Source organism: Callithrix jacchus, chromosome 3 (assembly GCF_049354715.1).
Source record: "Callithrix jacchus isolate 240 chromosome 3, calJac240_pri, whole genome shotgun sequence".
Taxonomy (NCBI): Eukaryota; Metazoa; Chordata; class Mammalia; order Primates; family Cebidae; genus Callithrix; species Callithrix jacchus.
In genome coordinates this window covers 144,772,690-144,797,880 of record NC_133504.1, presented here as the reverse complement: position 1 = coordinate 144,797,880, position 25,191 = coordinate 144,772,690, and the positions used below count along the sequence as shown (strand labels likewise).

At 40.5% G+C, this 25,191-nt stretch overlaps 1 protein-coding gene across 1 annotated transcript in view; it reads left to right on the top strand.

Annotated features, from left to right (window-relative positions):
• CWH43 (cell wall biogenesis 43 C-terminal homolog) overlaps positions 1 to 25,191 on the top strand; it is a 72,317-nt gene that overhangs the window by 34,152 nt on the left and 12,974 nt on the right. Inside the window, exons 10-14 of the mRNA XM_002745854.5 lie at positions 3,300 to 3,405; positions 4,485 to 4,620; positions 6,222 to 6,371; positions 12,168 to 12,312; positions 17,038 to 17,099. Of these exons, the coding sequence (XP_002745900.2) occupies positions 3,300 to 3,405; positions 4,485 to 4,620; positions 6,222 to 6,371; positions 12,168 to 12,312; positions 17,038 to 17,099 (599 nt within the window). The remainder of the gene's footprint in view (positions 1 to 3,299; positions 3,406 to 4,484; positions 4,621 to 6,221; positions 6,372 to 12,167; positions 12,313 to 17,037; positions 17,100 to 25,191) is intronic.

The window sequence follows — 25,191 nt, the reverse complement described above, 5'->3', positions numbered from 1 at the left end:
TTTCTCTTCTTCATCTTAGTACTTCCAGTACCTTACAGAGTGCTTGGCAGGTATTCAGAGCTAAGTAACTATTTCTTAATAAGTAGATAATAGCAGACTATCATTACATGTTCCTTTTATGCCCTTTAATTGTCTGTCATTATTATTGCAACATAATGTCCATCAGAAGAGGATACCTAAAGTCAGCCAGGAATTCTTTTTGGAAGGAGTAATTTGAATTGGTTATAATACCTGTTCTTTTGCTCATTTGCTTATTCATTCATTTGGCTAATGATTACTGAATGTTTCTTTACTACCTGGTGCCAGGGATACAGACATAAACAAGTTGGACAAGAACCTGCCCTGTCAGAGTTTGCATTCTAGTAGGGGAGAATGACAATATTCAGAGAATGAATAAATAAATGGTCTAATTTTAGATCAGGCTGCCATGAAGGAAACAGGATTGTAGAATGGAGGGTAACTGGGTCTAGAGGGGTTAAAGAAGGCTGTCTGAGGAGGTGACATTTGAGATGAAGTTTGCAAGTTGAGAAAAAAGCCAGTTGTGAGGGCTGGGATGTCAGCAGAAGTAACACACATAAAGGACTGAGGGAGAACCACACTTGGTGTGTTTGAGAGACATCAGGGTAACTAGCATGGCTGAAGCTTGGTGAAGAGTTGTAGAAGATGATGTGAAGAGGCTGGGGAGGGCCATACCAGGGCCTCATAGAACACAGTGAGAAGTGCTGGTTTTATTTTTTATTTTCATTTTATTATTATTATTTTTAATGTCAACGGTTTTTTGTTGTTTTTTTTTTTGATGGAATCTTACTCTGTCACCCAGGCATGATCTCAGCTGATCTGAGTGCAGTGGCATGATCTCAGCTCACTGCAACCTCTGCCTCCTGGTCAAGTGATTCTCTTGCCTCAGCCTCCGGAGCAGCTGAGATTACAGGTGCTCACTACCATGCCCAGCTAATTTTTGTGTTTTTAGTAGTGGTGAGATTTCACCATGTTGGGCAGGCTGGTCTCTAACTCCTGACCTCAAGTGATCCTCCTGCCTTGGCTTCCGAAAGTGCTGGGATTACAGGTGTGAGTCACTGTGCCTGGCCATTGTCAATAGTTTTTGGGCAGGTGGTTTTTGGTTACATGGATAAGTTCTTTAGAGAACTTAGAGATGATTTTGAGATTTTAGTGAGCCCGTCACCCAAGCGGTGTACACTGTATCTAGTATATAGTCTTTTTTGTGATTACATTTTTTTTTCAATAGGTTTTTGGGAAACAGGTAGTGTTTGGTTACATGAATAGGTTATTTAGTGGTGATTTCTGAGATTCTGGTGTACCCACCACCCGAGCAGTGTAACTGTACCCAGTTTGTAGTCTGCTATCCCTCACTCCCTCCCACCCTTTCCCCCGAGTCTCCAAACTTTATTGTATCATTCTTGTGCCTTTGCATCCTCACAGCTTAGCTCCCCCTTATGAATGAGAACATATGATGTTCAGTTTTTTATTCCTGAGTCACTTCACTTGGAATAATGGTCTTCCAATTCCATCCAGGTTGTCCCAAATGCCATTATTTCATTCCTTTTTATGTCTGAATAGTATTCCATAACGTACACACAAACACACACAGGCATATATATATAAAATCATATTTTCTTTACCCACTTGTTGATTGATGGGCATTTGGGCTGGTTCCATATTTTTGCAAGTTGAAATTATGCTGTTGTAAACATGCATGTGCAGCTGTCTTTTTTGTATAGTGACTTCTTTTTCTCTGGGTAGATGCTCAGGAGTGGGATTTTGGATCAAACTGTAGATCTACTTTTAGTTCTTTAAGGAATCTCCATGCTGTGGGATGAAGGGTGGTGGTACTTCCTGGGAAGAATGAAGGAATAACAGGTTTTGGAGTGATGACATCCAGAATTAATTACAGATGAACAGATGTAAGAAAAAGGATAGCATGATAAGTATAATATTCCTCTTGAAACCTCTTTTGATGGTTCTGTTTCTTTACATTCATTATACTGAGTAACACTTCTTGTGTAAAGATGAAACCCCAGCTCACTGCTGGCAGAACACACACAGACCTGTTTATGTAAAGCGGTGGCCCTCGTCCCAATCTGAACTTGCGTGGTCTAGTTTGAGATTTTGTTGTTATTATGGCCATCGCTTTTTCATCCAGCCACCCTCTTTCACAGGAGAGCCCTGCTATAGATCAGTAGGTATTCATTTGATTTTTTTTTCTGTTTTTTTTTAGCATTTTAACAATTATTTAAAATTTTTTGTGGGTACTAAGTAGGTATATATATTTTTAGGGTACACAGCATGTTTTGATACAGGCATGCAATATGAAGTAAGCACATCATGGAGAATGGGGTATCCATCTCCTCAAGCATTTAACCTTTGGGTTATACACAATTCAATTATATTCTTTATTTTTAAATATACAATATGTTATTATTGACTATAATCACCTTATTGTGCTATCAAATAGTAGGTCTATTTTTTTGGACCCATTAACCATTCCCACCTCCCTTCCCAAGTCCCCCACTACCCTAGGAGGTAATTATTTGAGATGGATATTTAGGGTTGGGCAGTTCATGATCACTCACGATCCAAGAAAGGACCTCATACAGGGGGCTGTGCTCCAGGACCTTGACTTTTCCAGTACAGCAGGGGTGTAACATTATTCATAACTAGGTTAGAATAGGCTGACTACTTCATCAATATGTTGAAGGCCCCTCTTTATCCCTCTGTGTGATTTATTTCCCATGAAAAAGTAGCCAGTATCCTGAGTATTGGGATTTTTTTCACACTTACATGAATTTCTTTCTATTGTTACTATATATGACAGATCCATAGACAATACTGTTTTTTTCTAAATTACATCCGATATATTTTGCAACATGCTTTTTTAAAAATTAAAATCATCTTTGTAAGATTCTTCCTTGTGGAAATGTATAGCCCTAATTCATTTATTAGGGCTGTGTAGTGCTCCATCCCACATATGTAGCACCATTTGTTTATTCATTTTCCTGTTGATAGATAGCCAGGCTGTTTCTAATTTTTACTATTATAAACACTCACTTTTCAAATGTCCCTCCTAATTTCCAAGCCTAAGCTAGAAGTTCACAGAAGACTAATTTGAAAATACCATATGGCAAATATCTCCTTATTTTCATGGATTAAATGTTGGAAAATGTCTATGGAAATGTCTTTACTGAAATAAGAATTTTGGTGGAGAGGAGTGGAGAAAAGTGGGTCACTGAAACTGCCATTGTTCACCGTCATCCTAAATGACCATTGAAACAATTCCTCAGGCACCAGCCAAAGAGGTCTCTGCTGCCATCTGGCCTTTCAGGTTTGGATATGACAATGAAGGGTGGTCTAGTCTAGAAAGATCAGCTCGCCTGCTCAATGAAACAGGTAAGTCTTCCTGGAATTGGTTCCAGGTTTTGAGAAACTATTATTGTTATTTTTATTTTCAGCAGGGTCAAAAGCCATAGCTTAATACAGGTATAAATTAATTCAATTTATGACCAGCAGGATGATCATAAACTCATCTCAAAAACTCTTTACTTTGGTGGGCAGCTGCAGGGGGCCTGAGCTTCTGTAACACATCTGTCTTTGTTTGAGAGCAATTAACTCAGTTGATTCTGAGCGACTCCTCATACTGAGTATCAGCAGGGGATTTGTGTTGTGTGGTTGTTCTTAGGAATGCTCCTGCTGGTAGCTCCTCTCACCTGGGGACCCACTGTTAGGGACCAAAAAACTGTTGGATCAAAAGGCAGAATGGGTCAGAGGGAGGCTGATTTGTGAAGCAAATTGCTTTAAACAGACTGAGGCCAATTTTATTCGTTTCATGCTCTGGGATGCTCATTTTGTATGAAGCATCTTTGAAATACGAACAGTATTTTTGGTTCTTAGATCAACGACGGGACTTCTGGCTATTCTTAATGATAAGTGTGCCTCCTGAGATTTTCTGAGTGTCTGTATGGACATAATACCACTAAAAAATTTCTTTGGCCCTTAGCCCTTATTTAGTTCTGATTACAGGCTTCCAAGGCACATCTGGCCAAGCTCTAAAGAAGCCAATAAACTTCATTCTGGGTCAGTACCATGGAGCTGTCTATCCTGGAATAACATGCTATTGTGCACCATTCTCTTGTGTCTAAACGTAAATTAGATATTTGAGAAAGGCATTAAGATTATTTGAAATTTTGGGAATGATGTTGAGCACATTTGAAAATTTTGAAGAGTCAGGCTTTTATCCTTCTCGGTATTCCGGAGGTGTTTCATGCTTTAATGACATTCTAAACATGAGAACATTCCATCAGAGCTCATATCTGAGCCACTTCCCTGTAGTGACTCATGAAAAATTACCTTGTTTTTGGGATTATCAGTAAAGAAAAGAAGGTTAAGGGTCAAGAATAAAGTGTTGCTAATTGTTTTTTGCCTTGCTGGGATTCGTCACTATATGCTACTTTTTTTTTTTTTCTGAACAGGCGCAGATTTCATAACAATTTTGGAGAGTGATGCTTCTAAGCCCTATATGGGGAACAATGACTTAACCATGTGGCTAGGAGAGAAGTTGGGTTTCTATACAGATTTTGGTCCCAGCACAAGGGATCACACTTGGGGGTGAGTATACTTTGGGAATTAATCCTGAACATAGTCCTGAAAGGCTAGGCCATATAGGCTTGGAGTGGAAAGTTGATATTGTCATATCTTTGTCTGGTGAATGTGCCCCAGTGATGCTTCTTGGGGGAAGAGGAGGTGCCAGAGAGATGTACATTCTATAGTTTTTCAAATGGTTTTTCTCTGTGGCTGGATATTTCCAGTTCTTTACCATTATAATCTAATCAATCTAGGAGCTGAGGTCACAGCACCAAGCATGTCTGGCCTGGATGCTGTCATCATGTAGCTTACCTTCCAGTGTAAGACAGAAAGTCAATATGTACACAAAAGGATAAATAAGGTACTTCACAATCATGAGAAGTGCTGTGTAGAAAAGAAACCACTGAGGGAGAGTAACTGGGTGGGCAGTGGCCATGGGGATGCTACTATAGGCAGGGTGGTCAGGAAAGTCTCTGTGAAGATGTCATGATGAGCAGGACGCAGGACCAGCGTTGGGAAGAGCTGAGGGAAAAGTCAGGGTGAAGACTGAGGCAGGATCTGTCTTGGTGTGCCTGAAGCATGGGGGGCCAAAGAGCAACTGGTGAGGAAGGAAGTCAAGGGTGGGCACCTGATTATAGAGGACTCCGTTTTATCCAGTTGTGATGGGAAGCCACTGGAGGATTTTAAACAGGGTAGTGATCTGGGAAAACAGATTCTCAGGGGCAAGAGTGGGAGCCAGGAGTCAGAGATGATAGGAATAGCCCAGAAGAGAGATGACAGTGGGAACAATGGAGACGGGGAGAAGAGGACAGACTCAGGAACTATTTTAGAATAGAGCCAACAGAACTTACAATGGTTTAGATGTCAGGGGAGGGGAAGGAAGAATCAAGGGCAATGTCTAGGTTTTTGATCTGAATACTCACTAAGAGATGATGCCCTTTAATGGAATGGGAACCATCAGGAGAGCTGTAGGTTTGTGCTAAGTGTGAGACAGTCAAGTCACGTCCAGCAGGCAGTTGGGTATGTCCTGGAGGGCTGAGTAGGACAGGCCAGGCTGGAGATGTGCCATCAGGTATCATCGTATAGGGATAGACTTGTCTCAGAGACTCTGTGAAGGTGACAGAGCATGTGTCTAGCTAGGGAAGAGAGGCCTGCTAAGGTCTGAGCTCTGTGGCTTAAAATGAGGCACAGTGCCTTTTCATGTGCCTATAGGACAGTGTTTCATTTCTAATTTTGTAAGTTGTTATTGTATGTGCTAGCTGGCAAGATTGTCCCTTCCCATATGTGTTGATTAATATTAGAATTGTTTATGCAAATGTGTTGTCAGAGTAACTGGAAATACAATGAGCTTTGTGTATTACTAATGCTGCCCTTTTCATGTGTCCATAGCACTTATTAAAACAGAGTTGATGGCATTTCCTTAGTGACACAGTGAGACATGCTAACTAGCAGATACAACAATCTGACAAGTGGACTGCCATATGAGTCTCTGCCACATTGCTCTGAATGTCCCTTGGTGGGATGTGTGTAGTGGGACACATCCCTTTTTAATGCATTTGCTTAGTCCTGTGCATGATAGAGTGGGACTGGCAATGATGCCCATGTCTCTTTTCATTCCAATACAGGATTATGGCTTTGTCAAGATACCCAATTGTGAAATCTGAGCATCACCTTCTTCCGTCACCAGAGGGCGAGATTGCACCAGCCATCACACTGACAGTTAACATTTCGGGCAAGCTGGTGGATTTTGTCGTGACACACTTTGGGAACCACGAGTGGGTTTCTTTGGCCTACCTAATATTACACGAATGCCAAGAAATGTTATTAACAATTTACTTTGATTTCTATGAAATCACCTTTCTCATTTTCTTGTTTTTTACCTCCCAAAGTATTTTCCCCTGTGTAGCTAGTTTTAAATGTCGGACAGAATCATTTAAGATGCAGGCAGCTGTTAGTGCTGGTGTAAGGACAGGCTGCGTTAGTCTGCAGTTACTCAGCTGTACAGTCAATTCCCTGTGCAGGTGCTGTCCAAAGTGCATTACTGTTTGATCTTCACTTTGTGTAAGGTAAGCACTATTAGAGCCCCATTTTGTAGGTGAAGAAACTAGGCTGAGAGAGGTCAGACAACCTGTCTAACCAGGAGCAGACACACAGCCAGGGCGTAGGTGGCCCTAAATCCAGGGCTGCGAGTGCTTGCAACCACACAGCAACCAGACAACAGAAAAAGGAATTCCCTTTTCCTACAGGATTACTGCTACAAATGGAAGTACTGTTGGGATTTGAGGGTATTGAATGACATCTCTCCTCTCCCTCATATTTTCACAAACAACAGATAGGCAGAGGAATCTGGCAGAGGGAGATCAAAATTTCACTTTGAATACTGATAAGCCTATTTGGACAACCTGGCTTAAGTGCCCATATGGACTTGCGAATACATCCCCAAATACACATGAAACTGACTCCCCCCAAATGGTGGGCCTACTCTGCCTGCCCTGGCAAGCTCTCTCCCTGATGGAAAGAAGAGGACAGAAAACAGCCTGTCTGCAAACTGGCAGGTTCCAGGGAGACTAGAAAAGAAAGATTTGAGACTAGCACGTGCAGTTAATTTCAAACTTAATGAATTAGAAAAGTCCACCTAAAAAAGTAAAGAATGGGGAGAGAGGCCAGTGACGGTTTTCTAAGGAAGTCCCTCTACAAGCAAACATGAAGAGTGGGGAATGAGTTTCATCCCCAAAGAATAACGTTCACAACCAGTGACGATACGGAATAAATCATGAATAATGCCAGCAGTATATTGTAAAAGCAAACATGAAAGTATGTAACTTACAGTCTACCATACTAAACTACAATAATTTAAAGATGAATTAAAGAGCTATGTGCTATGACATATACATGCAGGCTTTGCCTGCACTCATGACACAAGAGGCCACAGAACTTTCAAGTGACATACGTTTAGACAACAACATTGTTGTACTGTAAGTTTTATTTCAACAAACCAGTGTGTCTGCTACTCTTATTTTCCTGGTTACCTCACTGTTTCTAGCAGTATTATGTGAATATGTGAAAGCATATTTGAACATTTTCTTAAATAAGTCAGAGCATAAGAAATATAAAATAAACCATCCAAATATAATTAATATGAACCATTCATGAACCAGACTCTTGTTTGCCTCCTTAGAAATAAGAAGGGTGTTTGGAGGATGGATGATATACATGGTTCATATCTCTTTAAAAAGCTGGGCTGGGTGTGGTGGTTCACACCTGTCATCCCAGCACTTTGGGAGGCTGAGGTGGGTGCATCACCTGAGGTTGGGAGTTTGAGACCAGCCTGACCAACATGGAGAAACCCCATCTCTACTAAAAATATAAAAAATTAGCCAGGTATGGTGGTGCATGCCTGTAATCTCAGCTACTTAGGAGGCTGAGGCAGGAGAATTGCTTGAACCTGGGAGGTGGAGGTTGCAGTGAGCCAAGATTGTGCCATTGCACTCCAGCCTGGGCAACAAGAATGAAACTCCAACTGAAATTAAAAAAAAAAAGCCGTTTGAAGACATACTTTCTGTCTCTCCCAGTGATTTTCATGTAGCAAGTACAGACATTCAGAAATAATTCCCCTGACCTTATGTCGCACCTAACATTGGGTATCTTTAAAAAAAAATAGATGCTTTTGTGTTTTAAGGTTGCAAGGTCTCAACCTAAGCAACAGTTAAACTACTTCCCTTTTTTCCTTTGCTTTTTTCCCCTGTCCCCTTTAATTCCCGCCAATATATCCCAAAATGTAAAGAATAGATCGGAAAAGGAAGAGAAAGCTAAAAGAGAGCCATGGGGATGTGCTTGGAAAAGAGGAGGGAAGGATTGCATTTTCTCACTTTCTGTTAACCACAGACTTAAAGCTCTCTGCATGACACTATATCCTTTACTTGCTGTCTTGCTCATTTGCTTCAATAATAATGACAACAACAACAACAGCAGTAACAATAATAGTGAACACTTATTAAGGATACGTAACTCCAGGGAAGAAGGCAATGTAGTTTAATGGTTAAAAGCATGAGATTCCAGTACATGGAATCAGACAATCTCATTTGAATCCTAATTCATTGCCTAGCTGTGTATCCTTCACTGAGTTACTTAACTACCTTGAGCTTTAGTTTTTTCATCTGTAAATCGGGGCAATAGTCCTACCTATTGCATGGGGTTCTGTGCCCATAATTACCTCATGCAAAGTACATGAGTGTAGTAAGTGCTCAACTAATACTGGCCATTACTAACCCAAATCAGACAACTGTGAGTATAAGGTATATCGGGCAGCTTACAAAACAATTTATTTATCAAACATGAATCAAGCATCTGACATGTGCCAGGCAGCTTAAAAAACAATTTATTTATCAAACATGAATCAAGCATCTGACATGTGCTAGGCAGCTTAAAAAATAATTTATTATCAAACATGAATCAAGCATCTGACATGTCCCAAGCACATGTCAGATGCTTGATTCTTGTTTGATAAATAAATTATTTTTTAAGCTGCCCGATATACGTTATCGGGCAGTCTAGCACACAACTAGACTCAGTCCTTGTCTTAGGAACCACTGGTCTGGGCCACTACCCAGAAGTACTGTCCAGGACCCTGCAGCCTCCCAACGAGCAACATAGGAGAGTTAACACCTTGAATAATTTGTGATGCAATCACGACATGTTTTATTTGCCTTTGTTTTCTACAATACTAGACACACAAACTCTTACTGTGAATAAATATTTAGAGATTTCATTTTCCAGTGATTATGGCATACAAATGTGAAAATCCTGTTAGGAATGAGTAATTCCTAATGCTTCTGCATGTCATTAGCTGATTCAACAAGATTTTTAAAAGTACTCACTACACAAATATGTCTTTTATGACCACTAAATAGGTAACAGCAGCATTTTTTAGAAGTCATTCAGGCAAACACCATAATGAAAATTGATATTATTTTAGGTAATTGAACTGGGCCACTAATCACCATTTTAAAAAATCTATAACATGCATCATATGCAGAGAGGAAAGAACACAGAATCCACAGTCTGACACCATGTGACACAGAACCAAACCTGGGTTCTAGGTTTGGTCCTGTTGCAGGTTAACCTTGGTAGGTTCCTGTTCTCATGTCTCTGAAAATGGGATAAAAGTCTCTTTTCCAGCTTACTTTATAGGGTTACTGCACTGACAAAATATTAACAGATAAGAAAACATAAAGCATGTGTGAGCTCTCTCTCTCTCTCTCTGTCTTGCCCTCTTGCCTCACACACGTACATATACTTTTTACTTTTATTACTATCACTAGGTAAGATTTATCTCCTGAGAAAATGTAAAACCAAGTTCACAGATTATTTCCAGTAAGATGTTACTGAAACATGTTGGATTGAAAACACTGCCTGTGGTTCAGTGGCTTTGGAATTTTCTAGACCTGGATTTGAATCCTAGTTGTAGTTACCAGAAGGAACAGAATTCATTGCAGACCTAATGAAAGGACTACTTAACAAGATGCTGGAGGGACCCATGGAACAAATAAGAGAGGCCGAGGCACTCAGACACTGGTAACAGTGGGAAATCCTTGTCTGCCTTAGGGCTGAAGGAACAGGCAGAGCAAACAGTGTTCCCAGAGCCCAGTGAGACCCGGAACCAGGACAAGGGACCACCTGGCATAGAATGCAGCTACTGCCAGAGGGACTGGAGAAGGAATTCCTGAATGTTGCCCTTTTCCCACTTTTTCATCTCCTGCTGTGCCTCCAGTTGGCCAAACCTAACTGGAAACCAGCAGAGAAGGGAATCCAGGAGATGAAATCTGCAGGGATCAGCCTCGCAGGGCATAGAGAAACAGAAGATGGATGTGGGCAGGGGAGATGGAGAACAACCATAGGCATATTACTTACCCTCATTTAAAAATAGAGCTACCACCTGCCTTCATTTGTGAGAATTCAGTATCAAAGGGGTTTAACAAATGTCCATTCTTTTAACTCTTCTATTTCTTGAGACATCTTTTAATAGCCCTCAGCTGTTTACACATATTTATTCAACTCAGTCCTGTCTTGAGATCCTAACTCAAAAAGGTTTCTCCAGTCTTCTCAGTACTGGGTGATCTCCTTCTATTTTTCTTTGTCATTTTCCTCTTTTAACACTCATGTATTAGCTACCTTTCTATGTAAATGCTCTTGTTTGCCTACTGCGTAACTGTTCTAGGGAAATACATTTCCCACAGTCCCTTTGCCTTCTGGCTTCTGGGTAGGTTTAGGCAATGGGAGGCACTAGTGCAAGGTTGGAGGGAGTAGAGAAGCCAGGGTATTTCTCCCCTTCTCTCTCTGCTTCCTTGAGTTTCTCTGGCAACAGGTGAGTCTCTTCCGTGGCTCCAGCTCCTCCTTGGATGGTCCCAGCTCCTCTGGGAAGCCTCCTTCATAGCTCCGTTTCCCACCAGTCAGTGCTGGCTTGTGGACTCTGATAATATCACCTCTTCTTCTTGTCCTTCTAGCTGCAGAGGTAGTACTGGTTTCTCATTGTTGTTAACCTCTGATTGCCTCATTAACTCCTATCTGGCTTCCCATCACCTAGCTAACCAATTCCCTATATTAAATTCACTTTGTTTGAAACACCTAGGGTGTTTCTATTTTCCTGGCTGGATCATGTAAAATAAGATGTCCTATTTTTCCCCAAACAGACTGACTCTAAACTCCCCCTATAGATGTACCCACCTAAGTATCTTAGTTATAGGTTTAGAGTGCTTAGCATAATAAAAGCACCATATTCAGCTGGTGTTTGAGCAGGAGACCCAAGAGGGCTTTCAGAAAGTGTTCAGTTGGACCAGGTGCAGTGGCTCATGCCTATAATCCCAGCACTGGGAAGCCAAGGTGTGTGGATTGCTTAAGGCCAGGAGTTCAAGACCAGCCTGCCCAACATGGACAAACCCTGTCTCTACTAAAAATACAAAAATTAAGTCGGGTGTTGTGGTACATGTCTGTAATCCCAACTACTTGGGAGGCTGAGACACGAGAAGAGCTTGAACCCAGGTTGAGGCTGCCAGGGGCTGAGATTGCACCATTGCACTGCTGCCTGGCAACAGAGCTAGACTGTCTCTAAAAAAAAAAAAAAAAGTATTCAGTTGAAGGAGCTTAGGTTACATAAGGCTGATATGCTCTGTGAATGTCAGGCTTCTCCATGTTATCAGTATTCCTGGCTCTGTTTACTTTTTTAAAAAACTACTAATTCTTTATATGTAATACTGAAGGTGAGTTCTCACATTATTGATTTAATTTCTTCTGATGAAAAGTTGAACAAATGCTGTATTTAGAGTAGATCTTTAAATCAACTTGACTCTAAATGATTTGTGGAGAAAGAGCATGTTCTTAGCCAAATGTCTGTCAGCCTGTTCATTTGAAGCACTGTATCTAGGTCTTGTTCATTTGTATAACGTTAAGACATTTGCCTGAATAGGAATGACTGGGTTTGTACACTATATGCAGATACTCTTTGGTGACTGAGGTATGTAAGACTTTTTAAAGATTGTTTTATAAATAAAGGGTCATATTTTTACATTTTTTAGAGATGACCTCGATAGGAAACTGCAGGCTATTGCTGTTTCAAAACTACTGAAAAGTAGCTCTAATCGAGTGATATTTCTGGGATATATCACTTCAGCACCTGGTTCCAGAGATTATCTACAGCTCACTGAACATGGCAATGTGAAGGTAACATAATCTTAATAGGATTTCTGATTTATTAAGTAAAATGCTTCTTTTTCCTTTCATGTTTTTTTTTTTTTAAAAAAACCAACCCCATCTAACAATTTAATATGCAGTCTGAGTATCTACTGCTGCACAGAAAATCACCACAAAACATGCTAGCTTAAAACAATAGCAATCATCTATTTGCTCATGAATCTGCAATTTGGACAGAACTCAAGAGGGTAGCTCATTTCTGGTCCATGCTAGGTGACTCAACCAGGGACTAGAGGATCTACTTCATAGATGATTTATAGCTCGCAAGTTGTGCTTTGCGCTTGGGACCCTGGTTCCTCGCCATGGGCTACTGGGCTTCCTCCCTGCCTGGCAGCTGGCTTCCAATAGTGAGTATCCCAAGAGAACCAGAAAAAGCCTATTTTGCATTGTGCCACGTAGTCTTGTAAGTCATATACTGTTACTTCTGCTATTGTCACAAGTCTGGTCACATTCAACTCTTGTTGGGAGGAATATGAAAACCACAGGATAAGAATACTATATGGAAAGTGAGATTTTTGTTGTAGCCATGTTTAGAAAACACAATCTGGCACATTATGAAAGTTAATTATGACATTGAGAGTAAAAGACAAAATGAAATGTCACACAGAGAGAATGGCTAATCAGCTGACAGGGCCACAGCAGATGATTGTGAATTACTCTACCTTTTCAGGTCTAACACACTTGAATTTGTCAGTGTACCAAAATATAATCACGTTCTGGGGAACTGCCACACAAATCAAATTCTCAGGAGACTGATACATATATACTAGAATGCCAAATGAATGAATTTAGAATGAGAAATATGATAGTTAGGTTTAGTTATGCCCTATGCAGATGTCTTAGTGCCTTTCATTCTGTTTTCAACTTCATGTCTTTAGATAATATCTACAGAGAAAAAAGCTTATCCATCTTATCTTGATTTAACTACTTTAACTCTTCTTGGAGTGTAATATTATTTTATTTATTTATTATTATTATTTTTTGAGGTGGAGTTTTGCTTTTGTTGCCCGGGCTGGAATGCAATGGCACAATCTTGGTTCACTGCAACCTCTGCCTCCCAGGTTCAAGTGATTCTTCTGCCTCAGCCTCCAGAGTAGCTGGGATTACAGGCATGTGCCACCATGCCTGGCTAATTTTGTATTTTTAGTAAAGATGGGGTTTCACCATGTTGTTCAGGCTGGTCTCAAACTCCCGACCTCAGGTGATCCACCCGCCTTGTCTTCCCAAAGTGCTAGGATTATAGGCTTGAGCCAACACTGCTGGCCGAGTGTAACAGAAAATAACAGAGTGTCTTTCTTTTCTCTTCCTTTCTCTTTCTTTCTTTCTTTCTTTCTTTCTTTCTTTCTTTCTTTCTTTCTTTCTTTCTTTTTTTCTTTCTCTTTTTTTTCTTGAGATGGAGTCTTGCTCTGTCATGCAGGCTGGCATGCAATGGTGTGATCTCAGCTCACTGCAACCTCTGGCTCCCATGTTTAAGTGATTCTCCTGCCTCAGCCTTTCAAGTAGCTGGGATTACAGGCACCTGTCACCATGCCCAGCTAATTTTTGTAATTTTAGTAGAGATGAGGTTACACCAGGTTGGCCAGGCTGATCTTGAACTCCTGACCTTAGGTGATCCACTCTCCTTGGCCTCCCAAGTGTATTTCTTTATGTAAAAGTCTGGGCAGGTGAATCAGCACTGGAATGGCACTCTGTGGTGAATCTGTGTTCTATTTTGCGGCTCCATATGACAAGGCCTCCATTCCCAAACCAGAAGTCTAGGTTCTAGTTAGCAGGATAGAGGAAATGATAAAGAATGATATGCCAGTCCCCTCTAAAGGCAAGTCCCAGAAACTGATCTCTAACACTTCTACTTATATTTCATTGATGGGAATTTAGTCTAATGGTCATACCTTGCTGTACAGAAAGTCGAGAGGTATAATGTTTAGTCCTGATGGCCATAATCCAAGCTAAAAATACTATAACTTTGGAAGAAGGGCAAGGCAGATATTAGGAAGATGAGTTAGTCTCTGCATTTTTGGATAGGCAGAAATTAGAGTGTAGAAACAACAGCAGTCATCTATTTGCTCACGAATCTGCGGTTTGGACACAGTTTGATGGGGATAGCTCATGTCTACTCCATGCAGGATCAGCTAGGAGACTCAGCCAGGGACTGAAGGATCTACTCAGTAGACGACTCACAGGTGGTGAGTTGGCGCTTTGGGTTGGGGTGCCGGGTTCCTCACCGTGGGCTACTTGGGCTTCCTCCCTGCCTTGTAGCTGACTTCCAATAGTGAGTATCCCAAGAGAACAAGAAAAAGCCTGCATTGTCTTGTATGACTTAGCCTTGGAGCCACAGATAGATCCTTGATTTTTGGCTCCAGTCAGAGGGTTTATGACAGTGACATTTATTTTCATGGAGAATACAAAAGGAAGAAAAGTTTTACAAAGAAGATGAGTTCAGCTTTGGGCTGAGTTTGAGGCATCTGTGGGACATTAATGGAGATGTCCAATAGGCAGGTACATATGTGGATCTGGAATCCAGAAGGGCAGTGAGAACTAGACTTACGGATTAAGGAGTGGAAACCGTGTAGGGAAGCATTGAGCCGGGGAAGTGGGTGATACTGCTTGCTGAGTTAGAGAAGTACGAAAGGAAGACCCAAGAAAACCCTGATGAAGCCACATTGAATGTGGTTATCATGGGGGTGTAGGTGAAAGAAGAGAAGGCAGACGATTTCAGGAAAGGGAGTAAGGGGAGTTCAGAAGAGAAAAAGGAAAACCTGGAAAGTGTGCAATCACAGAGACTGCATCAGTTTATTACTGTGTAACAAACCACCTCAAAACATAGTGGCTTAAAACAGTAACAACTGAATCTTCCCATGCTTCCATGGGTTGACTGGGTGGTTTTCTGTTCTTGCCTGAGTTCTCCTGTGCAGTCAGCTGATGGCTTACCTATGGCAGGAGGGTCTAAGATAGCCTCACACATGCATCTGAGCTCTGGCGCTGAGTGTCTCTCTCGTCACATGGTCTCTCATTATTTACTAGCTGCATTTACCAGCTGTGTGACCTTGGGGCAAGTTACTTAGCCTTTCTGGGCCTCAAGTTCCACATCGGCAAAGTGGTGAGAGCAAAATCTGTGGGATCATAGGGTTGTTTGAGGATGAAATAGAAGATAGCATCTGCAAAGCCCTCACACTTACATGACATAGATTATGTGTGTCTGGCTGTATGTAGAAAATCAAATAAGAGAAATGTGGGAGTACATGGCCTACAAAGCACAAACGAATATTAGACAAGATGAAATTTGGCAAGTCTAAGGTGAAATTGCATCCTAATAAGGCCATACTTACATTGTGGGTGTAAATGTGCATGTGTGTGTGTGTGTGAGGAATATACATGGTGTTGAGGGAGAAAAATTTGATTTGATTTGATTTTCATTTAATCCTCTCTTGGTTTCCACTGTCACGGTCAAAAGCTGTGTCAAGACTGGCAGTGGATTCTGATATTGCTTTCTCTAGAAGGAAGTTTATTAATGTGGAGAAGAGTTTTAATCATTAATGCTTGCATGAACAGATTTTTCTCTTTAAGAAATGAGTATTTAAATTCTGCAGTCTTAAAACTTTCCAGCATCTTTTTAAAAAAAATCTAATAAATAAAATGGTAGTTCAATTTATAGTTTATTATTCCCAGTGCTACAGCTAAAATTTTATATTTTCCCAAGACAAACCAGAACAGTGCTTCTTTATTTCCTTCATCATTAACATTTTAAATTTAATCTTAAAAATTTATTTTAATTTTGTATGTATACAAAGGGTATATGCATGTGTGTACTCTAAACAATAAAGGTTAGTTAATACACCTCCATGTGTCTACCACTATGCTTAAGAAAAAAATAAAGAATTATATAATAAATTGTGATGTGTATTTTTAGTGATTTAAAAATGTGTTTTTAATTAAATGTTCATAGTAAAATTAAAAAATGGTAATAATTCATGTATATTTTTAATTTATAAGATATTTAAAAAGAAGAAAATGAAGATTTCCTTCTTCAGAATAAAAGCTTCATATTTATAGTTTTCTCAACACATGATAGAAAAGAATATGTTTCTGTTGGCTTTCTCTGATGAAAAATAACCCTGGTCCCAAGCTCTCGACATCAAAAAGACTCATGATTGCTCTCAAAATGTTCTTATTTCCATGATTCAATTTAACAAACACAGATTGAGCACCTGCTCAATGCCAGGCTTCATGCTGAGTGCCAGGCGACCAAAAGTGATTAAGAGTCCCTCTGTGCAGGAGTGGGAGGATGGAGACATAAAAACAGATACCTGACATGCTGGTGTCTCTAGTGTGCATAAAGTCCTGCAGAGGATGACCGATGAAGGCACGGTCAGTGCTGCTGGGGATGAGAGAGTTGGAAAGCTGCTGGCAGCCAGGGGCTATTTTGTAATCACTGATTTACCTAAGTCACTCTCCAGACCTTCTTCCTCTTTGTTTGCCCAGCATGTAGTACAGGAGCTAGATGGGCACATAGTAGGTGCTCAATACATATATGTAGAATGAGCAAATAATTTGGACTGAAAAAGATCAGTAGGAACCAGGAAGAGAAAACAGCAGGTACGAAGGGATATTTATCATGTAGCTCACACATTCTTTGGCAATGCGGAATAGAGCTTTGTTTTTTATGCTTTAAACATTCTCCTCTCTGTTCTTTATTAGGATATCGACAGCACTGATCATGACAGATGGTGTGAATACATTATGTATCGAGGGCTGATCAGGTGAGCACAGGGGTTTAATTTTTTGTTGTTTTTTTTAAAATCTGTTATTATTGTGACCTTCTGTGTCTATCTGAGAAGGAAAAACAACTTTATGGAAGCAATTACTTTGTGTTGCTTTTTATAAACATCGATGTGACTATATAATTTAACATCTTTTTTAAGGCACGGTCTCATGATTTACAAAGGTAGAAATAGCTAAGCAAATTAAGTTTAATTATATAAGAGGATACTGTGTGGGCTATTAAATACGGTGAGTATGTAGCTGTCAATACATGTGAGGAATGGCACCAGTTTTGAATGTATAATTTAGTGGAAACATCATGAACCATTGGATGAGAAAGTCTTGGGCTTGAGTTCCAGCCTTGCCAGCTTCTAATCAACAATCTTGGGTAAGTAAACTCATTTGCTGGGGCCATTACTATATTGTAGTGAGATCTCTAGGTAAGTTATATCTTTACAATATCATTCCACATATATATTATCCAAGTATATCCCATACATACATATGCATGTATATGATATACTTGGATAATACATATCTGAACATATATAGTCATATGCTGCTTAATGATATTTTCGGTCAACAACAGCCTGTATCTACAATGGTGTCCCATAAAATTATAATATCATCCTTTACTGTACCTTTTCTATGTTTAGATACACAAATACTTACCATGGTGTTACAGTTGTCTGTAATATTCAGCACAGTCATGTGCAATACAGGTTTGTAGCCTAGGAGCAATAGGCCATATCATATAGCATAGATGTGTAGTAGGCTGTACCATCCAGGCTTGTGTAAGTATGCTCTATGATGTCCACACAATGATGAAATCACCTTATGACACATTTCTTAGAATGTATTCTTGTCATTCAGTGACACATGGCTGTATACATACATATGTGACCCAAAATAATACAGCTGAGATTTTAAAATTCAAATATGTAACTGTATAAATAGTTTTGAAGGCAATATTTGTATTGATAAAGCAAAGAACAGGCCGGGCATGGTGGCTCACGCCTGTAATCCCAGCACTTTAGGAGGCCGAGGCGAGTGGATCACAAGGTCAAGAGATCAGGACCATCCTGGTCAACATGGTGAAACCCTGTCTCTACTAAAAATACAAAAAATTAGCTGGGCATGGTGGTGTGTGCCTGTAATCCCAGCTACTCGGGAGGCTGAGGCAGGAGAATTGCCTGAACCCAGGAGGCGGAGGTTGCTGTGAGCCGAGATCACGCCATTGCACTCCAGCCTGCGTAACAAGAGTGAAACTCTGCCTAAAACACAAAACAAAACAATTTTGTCACCACCAGGCCTGCTTTACAAGAGCTCCTGAAAGAGGCACTACACATAGAAAGGAACAACCAGTACCAGCCACTCCAAAATCACACTAAATGCTAAAGAGCATCAACATAATGAAGAATCTACATCAACTAACAGGCAAAACAGCCAGCTAGCATCAAAATGGCAGTATCAGATTCACACATAACAATATTAACCCTAAATGTAAATGGACTAAATGCACCAATCAAAAGACACAGACTGGCAAATTGGATAAAAAACCAAAACCCATCAGTGTGCTGTATCCAGGAAACCCATCTCACATGCAAGGATACACAAAGGCTCAAAATAAAAGGATGGAGGAAGATTTACCAAGCAAATGGAGAGCAAAAAAACAAAAAAGCAGGAGTTGCAATTCTCATCTCTGATAAAATAGACTTTAAAGCAACAAAGATCAAAAGAGACAAAGAAGGACATTACATAATGGTAAAAGGATCGATACAACAAGAAAAGCTAACGATCCTAAACATATATGAACCCAATACAGGAGCACCCAGATACATAAGGCAAGTTCTTAATGACTTACAAAGAGACTTAGACTCCCACACAATAATAGTGGGAGACTTTAACACTCCACTGTCAATATTAGACAGATCAACCAGACAGAAAATCAACAAGGATATCCAGGGCTTGAACTCAGACCTGGAACAAGCAAACCCGATAGACATTTACAGAACTCTCCACCCCAAATCCACAGAATATACATTCTTCTCAGCACCACATCACACCTACTCTAAAATTGACCACATAATTGGAAGTAAAGCACTCCTCAGCAAATGCAAAACAACTGAAATAATAACAAACAGTCTCTCAGACCATAGTGCAATCAAGTTAGAACTCAGAACTCAGAAACCAACTCAGAACCGCACAGCTTCATGGAAACTGAACAACTGGCTCTTGAATGTTGACTGGATAAACAATGAAATGAAGGCAGAAATAAAGAAGTACTTCGAAACCAATGAGAACGAAGACACAACATGCCAGAATCTCTGGGACACATTTAAAGCAGTCTCTAGAGGAAAATATATAGCAATAAGTGCCCATATGAGGAGAATGGAGAGATCCAAAATTGACACCCTATCGTCAAAATTGAAAGAGCTAGAGGAGCAAGATCAAAAAAACTCAAAACCCAGCAGAAGACAAGAAATAACTAAGATCAGAGCTGAACTGAAGGAGATTGAGACACGAAAAATCCTCCAAAAAATCAATAAATCCAAGAGCTGGTTTTTGGAAAAGATCAACAAAACAGACAGACCACTAGCCAGATTAATAAAAAAGAAAAGAGAGAACAACCAAATAGATGCAATAAAAAATGATAAAGGGGAAATCACCACAGATTCCACAGAAATTCAAACCATCATCAGAGAATATTACAAACAACTCTATGTACATAAACTAGTAAACCTGGAAGAAATGGATAAATTCCTGGACTCCTGTGTCCTCCCAAGCCTAAACCAGGAGGAAGTTGAAACTATGAATAGACCAATAACAAGGGCAGAATTCGAGGCAGCAATTAAGAGCCTACCACACAGAAAAAGCCCAGGTCCAGAAGGGTTCACAGCTGAATTTTACCAGACACACAAAGAGGAGCTGGTACCATTCCTTCTGAAACTATTCCAAATAATCCAAAAGGAGGGAATACTTCCCAAATCATTTTATGAGACCAACATCATCCTGATACCAAAATCCGGCAGAGACCCAACAAGAAAAGGAAACTTCAGGCCAATATCCATGATGAACATAGATACAAAAATCTTCAAAAAAATGTTGGCAAGCCAATTGCAACAGCAAATCAAAAAACTTATCCATCATGATCAAGTAGGATTCATCCCGGGGATGCAAGGCTGGTTCAACATATGCAAGTCTATCAACGTAATTCACCACATAAACAGAACCAAAACCAAAAACCACATGATTATCTCAATTGATGCAGAGAAGGCCTTTGACAAAATTCAACAGCCCTTTATGCTAAAAACCCTCAATAAACTCGGTATCGATGGAACGTATCTCAAAGTAATAAAAGCTATTTATAACAAACCAACAGCCAATATCATACTGAATGGGCAAAAACTGGAAGCATTCCCTTTGAAATCCGGCACTAGACAAGGATGCCCTCTTTCACCACTCCTATTCAATATAGTACTGGAAGTTCTAGCCAGAGCAATCAGGCAAGAAAAAGAAATAAAGGGTATCCAAATAGGAAAGGAGAAAGCCAAATTGTCTCTATTTGCAGACAACATGATAGTATACCTAGAAGACCCCATCGCCTCAGCCCAAAAACTCCTGAAACTGATAAGCAACTTCAGCAAAGTCTCAGGATATAAAATCAATGTGCAAAAATCACAAGCATTCCTCTACACCAATAACAGACTTAAAGAAAGCCAAATCAAGAACGAACTGTCATTCAAAATTGCTACAAAAACAATAATATACCTAGGAATACAACTCACAAAAAATGTAAGGGACCTCTTCAAGGAAAACTACAAACCACTGCTCAACGAAATAAGAGAGGACACAAACAGATGGAGAAACATTCCATGTTCATGGTTAGGAAGAATCAATATCGTGAAAATGGCCATACTGCCCAAAGTAATTTACAGAATCAACGCTATCCCCATCAAGCTACCATTGACCTTCTTCACAGAACTGGAAAAAACCACCATGAACTTCATATGGAACCAAAAGAGAGCCCACATAGCCAAGTCAATTCTAAGCAAAAAGAACACAGCGGGGGGCATCACACTACTGGATTTCAAACTATACTAAAAGTCTACAGTAATCAAAACAGCATGGTACTGGTACCAAAACAGAGATATAGACCAATGGAACAAAACAGAGGCATTGGAGGCAACACAACAAAATGTAGATGTACAACCATACAATCTTTGATAAACCTGACAAAAACAAGCAATGGAGAAAGGATTCCCTGTTTAATAAATGGTGTTGGGAAAACTGGCTAGCCATGTGCAGAAAGCAGAAACTGGACCCCTTCCTGACACCTTACACTAAAATTAACTCCAGATGGATTAAAGACTTAAACATAAGACCTGGCACCATAAAAACCCTAGAAGAAAATCTAGGCAAAACCATCCAGGACATAGGAGTAGGCAAGGACTTCATGAACAAAACACCAAAAGCATTGGCAACAAAAGCCAAAATAGACAAATGGGACCTAATGAAACTCCACAGCTTCTGCATGGCAAAAGAAACAGTCACTAGAGTGGATCGGCAACCAACAGAATGGGAAAAAATTTTTGCAGTTTACCCATCTGACAAAGGGCTGATATCCAGAATTTACAAAGAACTCAAACAGATTTGCAGGAAAAAAACAAACAAGCCCATTCAAAAATGGGCAAAGGATATGAACAGACACTTTACAAAAGAAGACATATATGAGGCCAACAAACATATGAAAAAATGCTCATCATCACTGGTCATCAGAGAGATGCAAATCAAAACCACACTGAGATACCATCTCACGCCAGTTAGAATGGCGATCATTAAAAAATCTGGAGACAACAGATGCTGGAGAGGATGTGGAGAAATAGGAACACTTTTACACTGTTGGTGGGAGTGTAAATTACTTCAACCATTGTGGAAGACAGTGTGGCGATTCCTCAAGGCCTTAGAAATAGAAATTCCATTTGACCCAGCAATCCCATTACTGGGTATATATCCAAAGGACTATAAATCGTTCTACTATAAGGACACATGCACACGAATGTTCATTGCAGCACTGTTTACAATAGCAAAGACCTGGAACCAACCCAAATGCCCATCGATGATAGACTGGATTGGGAAAATGTGGCACATATACACCATGGAATATTATGCAGCAATTAGAAATGATGAGTTCGTGTCGTTTGTAGGGACATGGATGAATCTGGAGAACATCATTCTCAGCAAACTGACACAAGAACAGAAAATGAAATACTGCATATTCTCATTCATAGGCGGGTGATGAAAAATGAGAACACATGGACACAGGGAGGGGAGTACTAAACACTGGGGTCTATTGCGGGGGAAGGGGAGGGCCAGCAGGGAGTGGGAGCTGGGGAGGGATAGCCTGGGGAGAAATGCCAAATGTGGGTGAAGGGGAGAAAGGAAGCAAAACACACTGCCATGTGTGTACCTATGCAACTGTTTAGCATGTTCTGCACATGTACTCCAAAACCTAAAATGCAATAAAAAATTTTAAAAAACAAAACAAAACAAAAAATGCAAAGAACAATTTAATACCAAAAAAGAGGGACTAATCATTCATTTATTCAACAAGTATTTACTAAATCCTCATTATGTACTGGGTATTGTTCTAGGGAGTGGGAAAATAATAGGAAAAAAACAAAATCCTTGACTGTCATAGACCTTACATTGAAATGGAAGGAGGCATAAAATAAGCAGATTAGAAATGATAGGCTATGGCCTGGTGCAGAGGCTCACGCTTGTAATCCCATCACTTTGGGAAGTCAAGGTGGGTGGATCATGAGGTCAAGAGATTGAGACCATCCTGGCCAACATGGTGAAAGCCCCGTTTCTACTAAAAATATAAAAATTACCTGGGTGTGGTGGCGCATGCCTGTAGTCTCAGCTACTCAGGAGGCTGAAGCAGGAGAATCGCTTGAACCTGGGAGGTGGAGGTTGCAGTGAGCTGAGATCTGAGATCATGCCACTGCACTCCAGACTGGTGACAGAGCGAGACTCTGTCTCAACCAAAAACAAAAAAAAAAAAAAAAAAGAAAGAAAAAAAGAAATAATAGGCTATGCCGGGTGGAGATACCAATGTTGAAAGAAAAGGAATAAATCCACTTAAGAAGGCAGGGAGTGCTGGGGGTGGCTGTGGTAGGTTACAAAGAGTGGGTAGGGTATGATGGAGTGGCTTCTGGGCAGTACCCCAAGTGGAAGCAGGGACCCCAGCTGTGTATACCCTGAGGAAGAGTACTTCAGGCAGGAGAGCAGAAAGTGGGAAAGTTTGCGAGGAGGATGCTGGATGTTTTGGAGTAAGAGCAAGGAGACCAGTGTGGCAGGAGTAGAGTGAGAGAAGTGATGTGAGTATGGCAGGTGGGGTAGATAATGTAGACAGTGGGTTGGTTCTCAGGTTCCTCTATGTACAAAGTTCTTCCCTGAAGGGAGCATGCTGGAGACCTTCCCTAAAACTTGCAAGGGCTCTTTTGTTAGGACAGAATCATTCTGGAAGTATTTGACCCGAGGCCTCTAACTGTCATCTTGGGGACAGTGTGGGGAGCCTTGGTGTGGGCTCTTAGGACAGACTATTCGGAGTCTTAGTCTCTTCTTCATATACAGCAGTTCATCACTCAAAGGCATCTTGCATTGCGTGCCTGAAGATAGGGGCCAGCATTGATGAATCACTCCTTAAGTAACTTTATCTTCTAAGATCTGTGGCCTACATTTATGAGAGAAAATAGTTGTCTTCTGGGATGATGTATAATCATGGAGTCGGCTCCTCTCCCAGTGGAGCTATGGCTTGTTCCATTATGAGTTACAGTCCAGTGAAAGTACATTGTTGGTTTCTCTTGCTCTAGAACCCATTTGCCATTCAACAAGTATTGATCTGGGAAAATAGATGCCAGGCACCAGGGACAAAGCTGTAAACAAAACAGAGAAGGATTCTTGTGCTCGTGGAGGGAGGACGGACAACAATCATGATAAATAATGGCAGGATGACCTGTTTTAGATGATGAGAGCGGTGAGAAAAACTGAGCAGGGGAAGGAACTTCCAAAATATGGAGGTGGGGTGGGATTGTAAGTAGGGAGCTAAGCAGGTCTTACTGAGACGATGACATTTCAGCCAAGATTGGAAAGAGGGAGCCATTTGGCCACCTGGGAGAAGATACTTCCTGGTAGAGGGATGAGCTAGTACAAACGCCCCAATGCAGGAGTGCTTCATGTGTTTGAGGAAAGGCAAGGCTAGTGGGGCTGTAAAGGGTTGGGGTAGAGTAGGGTGAGGGGTAGCCGAGGAAGGAAGGGGAGAGTGTGTGGGCAGGTGGGGAAGATAACAGATCCTGTAAGGCTCTGTGGCTCCTTAGTAAGAACTTTGGACATTACTTAGTAAAATAGTGACCTTGACTGGTTCTTGGACAACTCCATGGAGCCATATGCTTACTGAGGTGGGCCAAGGAGGCCCTCAAGATGTTAAGATGGTTCCGGTTACACCACTAACTCAGAAACTCTAAAAGGCCCATCACATGCCCAGATGGCTGCAGGACAGATAGCTATAATTTGGTGTTTCCAAAGTGTTACGGTAAAAGAGAAGGTGCTGAAGGGTGAGTTTTGTAAAGTATTTTATATCTCAGATTGAAAACACTGTTTCTGTTTAAATATTTGTTAAACTGATTTTTTAAATAAAGATATCATAAATTCTAGAAAATAGCTTTTCATGTATGCTGAAACAGGTATAAGTTCAAGTTGTAAAAAATGTTGGGCACTAAGGAACAGTGGTATTTATAGTAACCAGTGCCCATAATAGCTCACTGTGAGGCTCTGAAACCTTTATTACCTCTCCTTAGGAGAAAAGGATGGCAGAGTTTATATATATATACATAATATACAGATAACACTATATAATATATATATTTATTTATGTATAAATTTAATACTCTATGCCATAACAAAATGCCATAGACTGGGTAGTCTAAACAACATAACTTAATTTTCTTTGCAGTTCTGGAGATTCTAAGACCAAGATTAAGGGGGCAGCAGGGTTGGTTTCTGGTGAGCACAGTTCCCTTGGGTTAC